The sequence below is a fragment of the Bos indicus genome, chromosome 22 (genome assembly GCF_029378745.1).
Source record: "Bos indicus isolate NIAB-ARS_2022 breed Sahiwal x Tharparkar chromosome 22, NIAB-ARS_B.indTharparkar_mat_pri_1.0, whole genome shotgun sequence".
Classification (NCBI taxonomy): domain Eukaryota; kingdom Metazoa; phylum Chordata; class Mammalia; order Artiodactyla; family Bovidae; genus Bos; species Bos indicus.
The window spans coordinates 1,487,804-1,505,059 of NC_091781.1; the positions used below are offsets into that span (position 1 = coordinate 1,487,804).

The 17,256-nt window shown below is 40.3% G+C and overlaps 1 protein-coding gene across 5 annotated transcripts in view; it reads right to left on the reverse strand.

Moving 5' to 3' along the window:
• NEK10 (NIMA related kinase 10) overlaps positions 1-17,256 on the reverse strand; it is a 263,826-nt gene that overhangs the window by 72,298 nt on the left and 174,272 nt on the right. For all 5 annotated transcript variants that reach the window (XM_070777294.1, XM_070777296.1, XM_070777293.1 and 2 more), the window contains 3 exons: positions 9,219-9,402; positions 9,041-9,127; positions 7,279-7,333 (listed from right to left, as the gene is read on the reverse strand). In XM_070777294.1, the coding sequence (XP_070633395.1) occupies positions 7,279-7,333; positions 9,041-9,127; positions 9,219-9,402 (326 nt within the window). The remainder of the gene's footprint in view (positions 1-7,278; positions 7,334-9,040; positions 9,128-9,218; positions 9,403-17,256) is intronic.

The window sequence follows — 17,256 nt, forward strand, 5'->3', positions numbered from 1 at the left end:
ATTCTTTACCCACTGAGCCACCTGGGAAGCCCTAAATAAAGAGTTGCTACTGTTGCTAAGTCGCTTCAGTCGTGTCTGACTCTGTGCAACCCCATAGATGGCAGCCCATCAGGCTCCACTGTCCCTGGGATTCTCCAGGCAAGAACACTGGAGTGGGTTGCCATTTCCTTCTCCAATGCATGAAAGTAAAAAGTGAAAGTGAAGTTGCTCAGTCGTGTCCGACTCTTAGCAACCTCATGGACTGCAGCCTACCAGGCTCCTCCGTCCACAGGATTTTCCAGGCAAGAGTAGTGGACTGGGGTGCCATTGCCTTCTCCGAAATAAAGTGGGGTGCCAATGCAAAATGCCCAGGCTGCATGAGTCACAAGTGTAATCAAGATTGCTGGGAGAAATATCAATAACCTCAAATACACAGATGACACCACTCCAGTGGCAGAAAGGAACTAAAAAGCCTCTTGATGAGGGTGAAAGAGGAAAGTAAAAGAGCTGGCTTAAAGCTCAACACTCTAAAAATGAAGATCATGGCATCTAGTCCCATCACTTCACAGCAAATAGATGGGGAAACAATGGAAACAGTGACAGATTTTATTTTCTTGGGCTCAAAAATTACTGCAGATGGTGACTATAGCCATGAGATTAAGATGCTTACTCCTTGGATGAAAAGCTATGACAAATCCAGATAGACTATTAAAAAGCTGACATGTCACTTTACCAATATAGGTCTGGATAGTCAAAGCTGTGGTTTTTCCAGTAGTCATGTATGGATGTGAGAGTTACACCATAAAGAATGCTAAGAATTGATACTTCTGAATTGTGGTGCTGGAGAAGACTCTTGAGAGTCCCTTGGACAGCAAGGAGATCAAACTTGTCAATCCTAAAGGAATTCAATATTCATTGGAAGGATTGATGCTGAAGTTGAAGCTCTAGTCCTTTGGCCACCTGATGCAAAGAGGTGACTCATTGGAAAAGACCCTGATGCTGGGAAAGCTTGAGGGCAGGAGAGAAAGTGGTGACAGAAGATGAGATGGTTGGATGGCATCATCAACTCAATGGACATGATGAGTTTAAGCAAACTCTGGGAGATAGTGAAGGACAGGAAAGCCTGGAGTGCTGCAGACCATGTGATCACAAAGAGTGGGACACAGCTGAGCAACTGAGCAACAACAACTGACAAATTGTTCTGGTGAGACTGCTTGATTGTGACATCAGCTACTAGGCCAGGTTAACAGCAGCAAGCAGTGATCAATAGTATTTAATCAATTTAAGTGAAACTAGATCTGGATTATTAGAAACTGGATTATGAAAAAGTAGCGGGAGTCTCTATCCTCTATAGCTTTAAGTCAAAATAATCAAGACTTTTGCTATATGGAGGCAACATTCCTAGGTCCTGAGATCACACAAGTTCTTTCCAGTCACGTGTATGATACTGGATGGTCACAAACATTTCCAATCATCTCTATACACAAAGACTAGAATCAGGCACACATCCTTGAATACAATTATGCATACACTGATTCATCAAAGAGGCTGTGAACCACAGGTATCTCTGATACTGCAAACATTCAATGTCTGAAACTAGCCTGCCAACTGTACTCTGTTGCCTTGGCAACAGAATATACATGTACATGGAAAAATTTTATTGCCTAAGCAGCAGGATCTTTAAAAAGGGTTTAAGCTGTTGACTATGGCAAAGGCTGTAGGTTCAAGCCAGGAGGTGAGGTTTTAGTCCAATTATAGACAGAGATACAGAATTTGTGCTAAGATAACAGTCATTCATTTATTAACTGACAAGTATTTGTGGACTGGTACCTATGTGCAATAAACTGTGCCCTGGGGAATGCAAAGATGGACTAGGCATAGCCTGGTATGTGCCAGCACAAAGTAATAAATATTAATTCATTAATCAATGAATTTTGTAGAAGGTCATAATTCAATGACCATAGTTCACTAGTACTTGACTGTATGGACAAAGAGACTGAAACGCCTGTGTATATTACCAAGGTATACAGGACAATTTATTTGTAAACTGAAATAAAATATTATGACTTGAATTAGAACCACCAGTAAATATATCAACTAAGTAAGGCTATAAAATCCAGACAGATGCTGGTATAGGCCAAGCCCTATATCACACAAAGTAATGTGTGAATTATACCTCACTGAAGCTTTTAAAACAAAATAATTTCTTACGTTCTCATTCAAGAAAAATTATTCAAATAGACCATCACAAGACTGTGCATTCACTTAAACCAATATATAAAAATAAACCATTAAGGTAATTTGAATTTGCCTTTCGTGACTTACCAAATAGAACTTATATGTAAGCCAGAATCTTATGGTTCTATATCTTCAGAACAGCTAACTAGCGAGCCCTTGAGAGAGAATGAGTGATTGCAGCTAAAGCAATTACTTGGTGACCACTCAGATTAGCAACTATCTGGAGGAGTATCCCAAGTGACACTCTTTATTTATGACTCTCTGATTACATGCAAAGAGCAAAGATGTAAAATCAAATCTCTATTCTAGTAAACCAAAGTCATAACTAAAAGCAAATTATTTTAAGTGAATATACTTGTAGTTTGCTGGGAAATGTGTATCAACAAGAGATTCCCCATGGGCTCCCTTAATAATATGAAAAATGCCATGCTGACATTGCCAGGTCTTCTAGGGGTCCAGAAGAGCCTTAGCCAGGTGACATCTTGGTGGGGGAGATTTAGAATCTGGAGACCTGGTCATGGAGATCTGGAGACTGACCTCTGCTGCAAATGACTGAAAGACTGCATTTCCAGAGCCAAGAAATGGGACACTCTCCACTGACCCAGTATCTCAGCTCTGAGTTTGGCTTTTAGGATTTTTGTTGATATGGGGAGGGAGAGCTGAAATATGGAGTTTGGCAAGGAAAAGAACCAAATGAACTACTTTCTGGCTTCAAGTGACTTCTGCTAAAGAGAGCATAAAAAGACCATTGACTTCTAGGAGACTCTGGAGACTCTGGAGACTCTTGCCATTAATTACATTCCTGAAAAATGTATCATCTGAGTACAGCTTGGGTCACAACACCAGGGTGCCTTTCATTGATAATATCATGTTTCCTTTCACTAGCCTTGAGAATTCTTCTCTGAGGAGGCAGGAGCTGCCCTTCCTAGTTTCCTTTGCTGATGTATTATCCATTTGCTTGGCCCAACTGCTCATGAAAGTCTGTGTCAAGTTACTGGGGAGGTATCAATGATTTTTAGCAGGCAATTAGCTTCAACTTAGCCCTTGATATCTGAGATGACCAGAGTTGAGAGTTTATGCTTAAGCTTTCTCTGTGTACCATGGAGCCAGGTCCAAGTCTGAATTCTAAACTCTGAACACCATGCTCAAATCAAGCACGTACCTCTCTGTGACTCTTTCTCATTGGGACCCTTTTCCTAGGAGCCAGAAAGGAGCTTCTGGGGGAGCTGCCCAGGGTCTCGTTTCAACTGTCTTACTAATTAACACATGGCACAAAACAGCCAAAAATATCTGCAGGCTTGATTTTAAATTTATTTTTATTATATTTTGTAACTCTGCTATCTTATTTTAGATTCTAACTTTTCATTTAGCTTTTAAACACTTTGCAGAGGGGGTTTATGGTTAATATTAATAAACCAAGAAATTCAGGATAACTCTAAACAAATTAGATTGCAAATAACTTTCACCTTATTTAATGCTTTTCAAAGAATTATAAATATATTTTAGAGTTACCTCCCTTTAATTCATAGAATTAAAGGGAATACCTGGAAGGAAGTAAAAAAAAAGTCATTAATTTTCTCTTCTCTTATTTGGCATTAATCACAGGCTGTCTTTTGTCATTTATTTCCTTCTCAAGTCTACTTTTGTGCCCCCTCCACTATGAGTTCCTTGAGAGAAGAGTGAAGTGAAGTGACGTGGAAGTAGCTCAGTCATATCTGACTCCTTGCAACCCCATGGACTGTCCAGTCCATGGAATTCTCCAGGCCAGAATACTGGAGTGGGTAGTGTTTCCCTTCTCCCGGGGATCTTTCCAATCCAGGGACAGAACCCAGGTCTCCTGCATTGCAGGCAGATTCTTTACCAGCTGAGCCACCAGGGAAGCCCTTGAGAGAAGAAAGTAAAAGTGAAAGTGAAGTCGCTCAGTCGTGTCCAACTCTTTGCAACCCCATGGACCGTAGCCTACCAGGCTCCTCCGTCCATGGGATTCTCCAGGCAAGAATACTGGAGTGGGTTGCCATTTCCTTCTCCAGGGGATCTTCCCAACCCAGGGGTCGAACCCAGGTCTCCCACATTGGAGGCAGATGCTTTAACCTCTGAGCCACCAGGGAAGTTTCTCTTGAGAGAAGAGGGTTTGCCTTAAATCAGCTTGTGACCCCCAATGGCATGTCACACAGTCCCATACATGGCACAGTCTTGCACATGTTATTTTAGCTCAGACCCTAGTCACCTGTTTACTTATGACCACTTCTGCTAATTCAACCTCAAGGTCTGGGCCATCTTCTGTTTTCCACCTATTAACTTGGTCATTAGCCCCAAGTTAAAGCCCACTCTGCAATATCCCACTTTAAATGAGATTCCAATTGGACTGCTTCTTTCTGTTGATTCTAGTTTATGCAATTTGATGTAAACATGTAGATAATGACTAGTTTTAAAAAAGCATTTCAAAAAACATACAAATAAAAAGTATTTCAAGCTCTAATACATATGTTTCCTTTGTTTTTGAAGAGCTACACTTCAACTGATAATTTTTCTATGAATCCTTTCAGGAAAAATGACTATATTTATTTGGCAATGCTGAGATTCCTAAAAACAGTTGTTTGAAAATTTCCACCCCAAAATAATATTCTCTTAATTGGGGAAGACACCAATATGTGATCATTTATTTTTGTACTAAAATACTTGTTTTGTATCTTTTCTATATATTTATGCAACTTTGTATCACTGAGTAAAGTGTCCAATAAAAAAGAAAAAGACTTTTGATGATGTATTTTATAATATAAGTCATCAGTTCAGTTCAGTCGCTCAGTTGTGTCCAACTCTTTGTGACCCCGTGGACTGCAGGCATCCCTATCCATCACCAACTCCTGGAGATTGCTCAATTTCATGTCCATCAAGTTGGTGATGCCATCCAACCATCTCATCCTCTGTCATCCCCTTATCCTCCTGCTTTCAATCTTGCCCAGCATGAGGGTCTTTTCCAATGAGTCAGTTCTTCACATCAGGTGGCCAAAGTATTGGAGCTTCAGTTTCAACTTCAGCATCAGTCATTCCAATGAATATTCAGGACTGATCTCCTTTAGGATGGACTCCCTTGAAGTCCAAGGGAGTCTCAAGAGTCTTCTCCAATACCACAGCTCAAAAGCATCATTTCTTCGGTGCTCAGCTTTATGGTCCAACTCTCACATCCATACATGACTACTGAGAAAAACCATAGCTTTGACTAGACAGACCTTTTTTAGCAAAGTAATGTCTCTGCTTTTTAATATGCTGTCTAGGTTGGTCATAACTTTTCTTCCAAGGAGCAAGCGTCTTTTAATTTCATGGCTGCAATCACCATCTTCAGTGATTTCGGAGCCCAAGAAAATAAAGTCTGTCAGTGTTTCCATTGTTTCCCCATCTATTTGCCATGAAGTGATGGGACTGTGTTACTAGCAACACCAGAAAAGACTTAGGAAATAAACAGACTTTAGCTTAACCTTCTTGACCCTCACTTGGAAAAGATAAACTTATCAGTGATGTTGTATCTTTGACTAAACAATGTGGCCCATGAGGGACCTGGAGGGGCTGCCAGTGAGGTGGCTCAGCCCCTCCCACAGCAGGGAGTCAGGCCAACCCAACTGCCCTGCAGGACATTGGATCCTCAGAGAGGTGACATGCAGACAGAGCAAATAAGCTGGAGGCTCATTCAGGCCTGCATTAGAGCCTTGGCAATCTTCCAGGAGTGCCTACTCCACAGACTTCAGGGGCTGACCTGGCTTCTGTCCCTTCATAGGTTCGTTCTGTGCATTTCATAATTATGTGAGTCCTTGAAAGCTTTCTAATGAATATAAGTCAGCCCAAGTCTTCTTTTATTTCCTGTGCCCACAAAGGCTGCCTGGTAAAGCACAGCCACTCACACATGACCTGGCCGGCACTTCCTAGACCCAGCACTGTCGACAGCCCCTGCCTGTCCCTGCTCAGCTCCCTGCCATCTCGATGCCAGCTCTCCCCAGCCAATCACATTCTTTTGACTAAAAGATCCTCCACAGTGAGCTGGAACATCATCTAATAAGCAGAAACTACCAAGTATACCCCTCTCCTCTGCCACTCCAGCTTGAATTTATCTTTGCCTCTCTTTCTCCAGACACACATAAAAGCTGCCCTTTCCTCTTTTCCAGGGCTGTCCTCAGGTCCATGCCACTCTGAGACTGGGAACCAGCTACAATTTCCCCTCTCCATCAGCTGCTTCTCCTCAGTCCACTCACCCTTCAGCCACCCTGATTCTAGAAGGCCCTTTCCCATCAAACATTCCCATCACCTCACTGTCAGCTCACTACTTTCTTCAGTTTCTCTCTGTCTCTGCTTCTGTAACCTCTGAAACCACCACAGTCAGGCTTCTGCTCCCACCAGCCTTACCCAAGGTCACTGAACTCTTCTCATGAAGGTTACCAGGAACTTACAAAAAGCCATATCAAAGAGCTTCATTTCAGTTCTTAGCCCAAGAGACAAATATTGCAGAAAGTGCTAGTCATTACAAAATAATGATTTCTTTTTAAAAAATGGAATTCCCCAAATATGCTCATTCTCCCCTGTAGCTAGATTCTCCCCAGCTCACTGATCTATGAGCAGAAGGGAAGAACACAACATCTGGGTCACATCCACAAAAGGAAGGATGCGTCTCTGCATCCCTTCCCCCTCCTGCTGGCTGAGACTTGGGTGTGACGTGGTCTACACCTGCTACATCTGCCATAGGCATCTATACCCCAGAGATGTAGAAAAATAAGGGATAGGGAGCCACAGCCCCAGATAATCTCATGAAGCCCTACAACCCTGGGCCACCCCTGAGCTCAGGGAGACTAACTGAGTGGCTGAGGATTACGAAGCCAGACTAAAATCCACGTCCAAGGTTAATGCTCTTCCCAGCATGGTCCTTGGTGAAATGCAAACAGTTCTGGGAGAGTGGGCTCCCACTGTCTCTGGTACCACATGCCCATGGTAACTTCTGCTATTGGGTATCAATTTAGCCACCAAAACAGCTCTGCAGAGTCTAAAAATGTTTCTAGGAACTCAGTGTCTACATACCTAGTTTGGGATTGTCTTTCTCCTCCTGAAGCACTAAAACTTCTTTTTAAAGTGCCTGAAACAAGAAAATAAAAATAACTTCACATTTTCTTGCTGCAAATCATTTATTTATTCACTCATTTGCCTGTTTTAAAGTATCTAACAAATTGTACCTACTATAAAGACTGTCTTCATTTATGATACTATCAGCTAAAATATAACGTTGCAAATTACTGTTTATTAACAGGTTTGTTTAAGGGTTCTTTCTCAACAAAAAAGTGCTAAACAAAGAAACTCCATTATTAATTGCCAACAAAGCACATAAAACATCTGTATCATCATCATCCTAAATCCCTTGCCAAGAGAGCTAGAGTAACCACATGCAAGTGTAAGGGTCCAGCTTTTCCTTCCTCACTTTCCCATTGACCCTCCCCATCCTTGTTACTGGGGATACACAATACCCCATCATCTCAAAATTCACCTCAGTTAGTAATTAACTGCTTCTAGAATCTGTTACATATGTTTAAATGCACAAATATCTTTGCTACATAATATTCACATTTTCTCAATCACAAATCAAGACATTTTATTTAGCAGACAGGGCAGGAATTTATATGGAAAACAGAACAGAGTGTTGGAATTTGATATTGCCCCAGAAAATGTGGAATGTTTATAATCCATTTTGATGGACCATTTAATTTTGAAAAGAGACAAGTATGAAGCAAAATCCTTAAAGTTCTACTTTGATACTTAGAGACACTATTTTAAACTATCTTTTATGAAATGTTCATAGTATAGTCTTTGAGAATGGATTATTTACAATTTATTTCAGAGTATTTCTATCTATCCTATAGATAGATAGATATATCTATATCTATAGATATATAGATATTCCATCTATATCTATTCCATCAACTTACTCTTTTAAGAGTCAGGAAACTCAAACTGGGGCTCTGTGTCAACCTAGAGGGGTGGGATGGGGCGGGAGATGGGAGGGAGGTTCAAAAGGGAAGGGATGTGTATATACCTATGGCTGGTTCATGTTGAGGTTTGACAGAACACAGCCAAATTCTATAAAGCAATTATCCTTCAATAAAAAATAAATTAATTAAAAAAAGTTATTCTTTTCTGTCAATTTTCTATTTTAACTGGTGTTTTATTTCAAATTCAGATTTGTTTAGTGACTTGAATCCTATGTTTCTATAGAGAAGATTCTTTAAATTGTATCTAAATATATCTTTATTTTCCCATGCCCCAGTCTATTTTTTTTTTTTACTGTTTCAAATTAAGAGTAAAGATTAACATATTTACTGAATCTGCATGGTGTTTTTCATAATTCTAAATAATTATAACATTTATTTAACTTTAGTGTTTTAAGGAAAATATATCCCTTTATATTAATGTAAGTAAAACTGTACAAAACTTAGTCTACAGCAAGACTAATTTCTTCTCTGGGTTTCTAACCTCTGATCAACAGACTCACAAAAGGTCACTTCCATTACTCCTGTACTTAGTTAGCATGCTTCCAAATAAGTTATCTCCACTCCCCAGTTAGAATCTGTATTTGCTGGAAGAAACAATTAAACTGTTCGTTGACAGGAGGCCATGGAAAGCCACAGCGCCAGGGGGCTTCTGCGCTCCGTCAGCGTGACACACCTGCCCTAATTAGCACAGCACCTGGAAAACGACCCCTTCATTATGTAGGCGATGACATCTGCTTACTCCCGAGTACAATTCCCAGACCTCTACCCGCCGGAACCCACAAGTTGGCAAGAAAGCTTACTGAATGTCGATTCCTTCAAAGGGCTTGAGCCGGAGCTGCTAAAGTTATCCGAAACGTCCAATTCATCGTCAAGCTCTGAATATAGATCTGCACATTAATAAAAATAAAAAGCAAATGAACCTTGAAACACAAAAAAATCAAGAGTGCATTCATGTTGTAACCTTTTCACTAGAAATACCTTTCTCAATATTTTCCAAATTGAAGTTATCATCTGATAAGAGTCCATCACAAGTCCGGTCTTCATCCTTAACACATGGTGCCTGGAAGCCTTCAGCAGGGAGGTCTGTGATTTCTGAAAGTTCACTTTTCAGGCTTCCTGCTCCACTGCTGCTGCTACTCAAGCTTGCCTTCTCAAAGGTTTCCTGAAAGAGAAAGTCAGTTTGTAATACCCGCTTCTTTCCTTCCTTCTGCAGGACTTAAAGTTCATCAGAATATATATTAAAATGACTAGAATATCATTATAAATATTTGTGCTGAAGTGGTATCAGTAGTTCTATGTAAATTTTATAGAATTCATTCAGTCCATAATGAACCCATACAAAAAAAGTGGGTTTGCTACCATTGGAAAACAAAGAATAGAAGCAGCAAAATACTCAGAGGCAAAGGCGTGTGCAATCTGGTGAAAGAAAATATAGCACTAAGGAGTAAATTATGTAGAATAATTACGGAAATAAGAGGCCAAGGGAGAGGATTAGAAAGACCTTGAGCTAACATCCTCCCATGGGCACACCAAAATGGCAAGTACTTACAGAGCAACTAGTGATGAGAAAAACTGAAATCTCATAGAAAATACCTTCTACAACTAAAGATATAAAGAAGAAACCACAATGAGACAGGATAGGTGGAGGCGCAGTAAGTCAAGACCATACCCCTGTGTGAGTGACCCAGAAGCAGGAAATAATTATAATTTAGAGATTTTCACCAAAGAGCAATGGGTCCATGCCCCAAACCAGGCTCCCCAGCCCAGGCATCATACACCAGGAAATGAGCCCCTACAACATTTGCTTTTGAAGGCTGGCTGCACTCACTTTCAGGAGAATCAGAGGCTTTAGGACACAGAGATTCCACTACCATAGGACAAATGCAAAATTTAACACATTGCAGGACCCAGGCCAGAAGCAATAACTTGAAAGTAACCTGGATCAGGCCTATCTGTTGATCTTGGAAAGTCTCCTAGAGGAGAAGGCTCAAGTAGAACTCCCCTGGAGACATAAACACAGGTGGCAGCCATTTGGGTGGAATCCTCCCTCCAGCTTACCATCCACCAGAAACCAGTCCCACCCCAGTCCCTTCCCAGTACCAGTGCCCATCAGTTTGTAGGCACCAGTACTGGGCAGCCTCAGGTCAATCAGATAATCAAGAGAGGACATAGCCCCACTCACTAGAAGCCTGGCTTCCATAAGACCCCCTGAGCCCACAGCTACCACTGGATAAGGCCCTGACCACCAGCGAGCCCAGGAACCAGCCCCATACACCAGTGTGCAAGCACTGGACCAGGGGCCCTGAGGTCCTCCAGTCAGTGACCCTGTGATTTGGTCCCACCAACTAGTGGCAGACACTACCACCACAACCACTGTAACCCTGCAGCCTGCCTTGTCAGGACTCAGCCAATCCATCAGCAGGCCTACATCAGCCCTAAGACCTTCTGGGCCTGGGCCCCATCCATCAGTAGACCAAAACCAATTCTGAGAAATCTTGAGCACTTCAGTCAGCTACCCTGGAATCCAGCCCCACTCACAGTGGGCCAGCACCAACTTTGGGAAACTTCAGAACCCACAGCCAGGTGCACCAGAAATCAGGCTTACCAATAGCAGACCAACACTAGATATGGGGATGCTGGCCCCACAACCCCCCACTCCAGAACACAGCTCCACCATCTGTGGGCCATCACTAGCCCAGGCACCTCCAGGGGCTCAACAGTCAGCTACACCATGATCTGGCTCCAACAACCAGGAGCTGACAACCTCTGCATATGTCAACCAACTAGACCACGGACCAGCCATACCTACAAGACCACTCACATAGTCTGCCACAAAAGAAGGACTCATACAGCTCACATAGGGGGCAACTCTGGAGCACATAGCTCTGTTGACAGAGGGGAGTGTGATGCTGGAACACATAGGATGTTTCCCACAAATGGCCATTTCTCCAAAGTCAGGAAACATAACAAATCTACTAAATACATAGAAACAAAAACAGAAAATCAGGCAAAATGAGGTGACAGAGGAACATGCTCTCAGTGAAGAAATAATATTAAACCCCAAAAGAAGAATTAAATGAAGTTGAGAGAAGTAATCTACCCAATAGAGTTCAGGAAATGTTTGATGGTGAGGATGGCCAGAGAGGTTCAGAAAAGATTGGACAAACAGAGTGAGAAGTCAGAATTTTTAGCACAGCTGGAAAATATAAAGAACAAAACAGACATGAAGAATACAATAACGGACAAGAAAAGAAAAAAAAAAGGAATCAACGGTAGATTGGATGGTACAGAGGAACAGATCAGCAAGCTGGAAGGCAGACTAGTGTAAATCACTGAAGCTGGAGAGAAAAAACAAAGAGTGAGGATAGTTTGAGATAACATCAAACACATTAATATTCACATTATAGAGTACAGGGGTCCCAGAAGAAGAAGAGAGAGAAAGAGGCAGAGAACATATTTGAAAAAGTCCCCAAACCTGGGAAAGGAAATAGGTATTCAGGTTCAGGAAGCACAGAGAGTCCCAGAGAGGACTGACCCAAAGAGGACCACAACAAGACACACTGTAATTAAAATGGCAAAAATTAAAGATAAAGAATGAATATTAAAAGCAATAAAAAGAAAAGGCAAGAAGTTACATACAAGGGAACTCTCATAAGGCCATCAGCTGGCTTTTTAGCAGAAACTGCAGGCCAGAAGGAAGTGGCATTATATAGTTAAAGTGATGAAAGGGAAAACTTACAACCAAAAATATTCTACCTGGAAAAATTCTCATTCAGATTTGGTGGACATAAAGAATTTTAGAGACAAGCAAAAGCTCAGAGTTTAGCACCACCAAAGCAGCTTCACAAGAAACGTTAAAGGAACTTCTCCAAGTAAAAGAAAAAAGGCCACAACTAAAAAAAGAAAAGACTCACTGGTAAAGACAAATAAACAGTAAAGGTAGTAAACTAACCATGAACACAGATAGTAGGATGATTAAGAACTAAGTAGGATGATTAAGAACTAAAGAGTCTCTTGATGAAAGTGAAAGAAAAGAGTGAAAAAGTTTGCTTAAAACTCAGCATTCAGAAAACTAAGATCATGGCATCTGGTCCCATCACTTCATGGCAAATAGATGGGGAATCAGTGGAAACAGTGACAAACTTTATTTTCTTGGGCTCCAAAATCACTGCAGATGGTGACTGCAGCCATGAAATTAAAAGATGCTTACTCCTTGGAAGAAAAGTTATGATCAACCTAGACAGCATATTAAAAAGCAGAGACACTACTTTGTCAACTAAGGTCCATCTAGTCAAGGCTATGGTTTTTCCAGTAGTCATGTATGGATGTGAGAGTTGGACTAGAAAGAAAGCTGAGCACAGTAGAATTGATGCTTTTGAACTGTGGTGTTGCAGAAGACTCTTGAGAGTCCCTTCGACTGCAAGGAGAGCCAACCAGTCCATCCTAAAGGAAATCAGTCCTGAATATTCATTGGAAGGACTGATGTTGAAGCTTAAACTCCAATATTTTGGCCACCTGATGAGAAGAACTGACTCATTGGAAAAGACCCTGATGCTGGGAAAGACTGAAGGGAGGAGGATAAGGGGATGACAGAGGATGAGAGATGGTTGGATGGCATCATGGACTCAATGGACATGAGTTTGAGTAAACTCCAGGAGTTGGTGATGGACAGGGAGACCTGGCATGCTGCAGTCCATGGGGTCAGAAAGAGTTGGACATGACTGAGTAACTGAACTGAACTGAATAGGTCCATCAATAATTACTTTAAATGTACATGGACTAAATGCTCTAATCAGAAGATACAGAGTGGCTGAATGGATGAAAAGGCAAAATATACATATATGCTGCTTACAAGACACTCACTATGCTGTCTACAAGACACTAACTGTGCTGCCTATGGGACTCTAACTTCAGGTGTAAAGACACACAAAGACAAAGTGAGCTGATGAAGAAGTTATTCCATGAAAAATGGAAGTGAAAAGAAAGCTGGAGTAGCAATACTTGTATTAGACAAAACAGAATTTAAAACAAAGACTGTAAAGAGACAAAGAAGGATTTTGAGGTCAATTAGAAGATATAACAACTGTAAATATGTATGTATCCAACATAAACACCTAAATACACAAAGCAAATATTAACAACATAACTAAAGAAATTGATAGTAAAAGAATAATAGCAGGTGATTTTAACACTCTACTTACATCAATGGAGAGATCATCCAGACAGAAAGCCAATAAGGAAATATTGGCCTTAAATGACATAACAGACCATGGGATATTCCAGGCAAGAGTACTGGAGTGCATTGCCATTGCCTTCTCTGACAATAGACCATAAAGACTTAATAGATATACACAAAACACTCTACCCAAAAGCAGAAAATTACACATTCCTTTCAAGTGTGCAAAGAACATTCTCAAGGATGGATCTCTTATAAGGATACAAAATATGTCTGAGTAAATTTAAGAACAATGAAATCATAGCAAGGGTATTTTCTGACCATAACGCTATGAGATTAGAATCAACTACAAGGAAAAGAAACTGTCAGAACACAAACAAATAAAGGCTAAACAGCATGTTACTAAACAACCAATGGATTACTGAAAAAAATCAAATAGGAAATCAAAAAATATTTGTAGACAAATGAAAATGAAACACAACTCAAAGTCTATGGGATACAAGAAAAGTACTTTGAAGGCTGAAATTTATAGTTAGACAAGCCTACCAGATGGTGACTATAGCCATGAAATTAAAAGACGCTTGCTCCTTGCAAGGAAAGTTATGATCAACCTAGGCAGCATATTAAAAAGCAGAGACATTACTTCACCGACAAAGGTCCATCTAGTCAAAGCTACAGTTTTTCCAGTAGTCATGTATGGATGTGAGAGTTGGACTATAAAGAAAACTGAGCACCAAAGAATTGATGCTTTTGAACTGTGGTATTGGAGAAGACTCTTGAGAGTCCCTTAGACTGCAAGGAGATCCAGCCAGTCCATCCTAAAGGATATCAGTCATGAATATTCATCGGAAGGACTGATGCTGAAGCTCCAATACTTTGGCCACCTGATTCGAAGAACTGACTCATTGGAAAAGATCCTGCTGCTGGGAAAGATTGAAGGCAGGAGGAGAAGGGGATGACAGAGGATGAGATGGTTGGATGGCATCACAGACTCAATGGACATGAGTTTGAGTAAGCTCCTGGAGTTGGTGATGGACAAAGTAGCCTAGAGTCTTCCATAGGGTCGCAAAGAGTCAGACATGACTGAGCAACAAATTGAAGCCTAACTTAGGAAACAAAAATAAAATCTCAAAAAAACAACAACAAACTTAACCCTATGCCTAGAGGAATTTGAAAAGGAAAAATAAGAAAAAAGTTAGTAGAAGGAAAGAAAACATAAAGATCAAAGCTGAAATAAATGAAATAGAGACCAAAAAAGAAAACAATTTAAAAGTCAGTCTATTTCACTTCCAGTGATCGGTCTGTTCAAATTATCCATTTCTTCTTGATTCAGTTTTGACAGGCTGTATCTAAAAACTTATCTATTTCTTCTGGATTGTCCAATTTGTTGGCATATAATTGTTCATCACATTGTTTCTTTCTGTCTATTTTTTCTGTATTTCTGTGGAATTGGTTGTTACTTCTTTACTTTCATTTCTTTTTTTTTTTTTTTTTTGAGGGGGGTGGGGGGTCCACTGACTTTTCTTCTTGGTGAGCTCTTCAGTTTGTTAATGTGGTGTTTCACAGTGATTGATTTGTGGACATTGAACCATTTCTGCATCCTGCAAATGAATCCCACTTGATGAAGATATATGATACGTTGAATGCATTGTTGAATATGATTTGCTAATATTTTGTTGAGGATTTTAGCATTTATGTTTATCAGTGATATTGGTAGTAATCTTTTTAATTATATCTTTGTCTGGCTTTGGTATTAGTGTGATACTGGCCTTAAAGAATGTGTTTAGAAGCATTTCTTCCTCTGAAATTTTTTTGAATAGTTTGTGAAAGATAGGTGTTAACTTTTTTTAAAAAATGGTAGAGTTCACCTGTGAAGCATCCAGACCTGGACTTTTTGCTCATTGGACTTTTTATTACTATTTTAATTTCATTGCTGGTAATTGGTCTATTAATATTTCTGCTTTTCCTGATTCAGTCTTGGGAGTTTCTGCATTCCTTGGAATTTGTCCATTTTTTCTTCATTGTCCATTATATTGGCTTATAGTTGTTTATAGAAATATCTTATGATTGTATTTCTGTGGTGTTTGTCTGTGTCATTTCTGATTTTGGCACTCTGCCCATGCTCTGCAACAAGAGAAGCTGCCACAGTGAGATACCTATGCACTGCGACTAGAAAGTAAACCCTACTTGCTACCTCTACAGAAAGCCCTGTGCAGCAACAAAGAGCCTATGCACTGTAACAAAATCTCAGTGCCGCCAAAAAGAAATACATTAATTAAAATTTTTTAAAAGATTGAAAAGAAGGGAACACTCACAAGGTTACTCTATGAAGTCACTTTAACACTGATAATAAAAACAGACACTGCCAAAAAAAGAAAATTATAGGCCAATATCTTTGATTAATAAAATGCAAAAATCCTCAACAAAATATTAGCAAAGCAAATACAACAACACATAAACATCCTTTTCATACACCATGATCAAGCTGGATTCACCCCAGGGTCTCAAAGATGGTTCCACATACGCAAATCATCAATGTGGTACACCATATCAACAAAAGAAAATTTTTGAAATTTTCTTTTGAAATTGAAAAAAAAAACATGATCATTTCAATGTGCATGCATGTTAAGTAGTTTAGTCATCTCCAACTCTTTGCGATGCTATGGACTGTAGCCCACCAGGCTCCTCTGTCCATGGGATTTCCCAGGCAAGAATACTGGAGTGGGTTGCCATGTCCTCCTCTAGGGGATCTTCTGGACCCAGGGATCAAACCCACGTCTCTTGTGTCTCCTGCATTGGCAGCGAGTTCTTTACCACTAGCACCACCTGGGAAGCCCCATAGATGCAGTAAAAACCTTTGATAAACATCACTCATTATCAGAGAAATGCAAATCAAAACTACAATGAGGTACCATCTCACGCCAGTCAGAATGGCTGCTATCAAAAAGTCTACAAACAATAAATGCTGGAGAGGGTGTGAAGAAAAGGGAACCCTCTTACACTGTTGGTGGGAATGCAAACTAGTACAGTCACTATGGAGAACAATGTGGAGATTCCTTTAAAAACTGGAAATAGAACTGCCTTATGACCCAGCAATCCCACTGCTGGGCATACACACTGAGGAAACCAGAATTGAAAGAGACACGTGTACCCCAATGTTCATCACAGCACTGTTTAGAATAGCCAGGACATGGAAGCAACCTAGATGTTCATCAACAGATGAATGGATAAGAAAGCTGTGGTACATATATACAATGGAACATTACTCAGCCATTAAAAAGAATGCATTTGAATCAGTTCTAATGAGGTAGATGAAACTGGAGCCTATTATACAGAGTGAAGTAAGCCAGAAAGAAAAACACCAATACAGTATATTAATACATATATATGAAAGTTATAAAGATGGTAACAATGACCCTATATGCAAGACAGCAAAAGAGACAGATGTATAGAACAGTCTTTTGGACTCTGTGGGAGAAGGCGAGGGTGGGATGATTTGAGAGAATAGCATTCAAATATGTATATTATCATATGTGAAATAGATCACCAGTCCAGGTTTGATGCATGAGACAGGGTGCTCAAGGCTGGTGCACTGGGATAACCCTGAGGGATAGGATGGGGAGGGAGGTGGGAGGGGGGTTCAGGATGGGGAACACATGTACACCCATGGCTGATTCATGTCAATGTATGGCAAAAACCACTACAATATTGTAATGTAGCCTCTAATTAAATAAATAAATTAATTTTTTAAAACAAACAAAAAAAACCTTTGATAAAATTCAACATCCATTCATGAAAAATAGTTTGACCAAAGTGGATATAGAGGTAAAAATCAGTTCC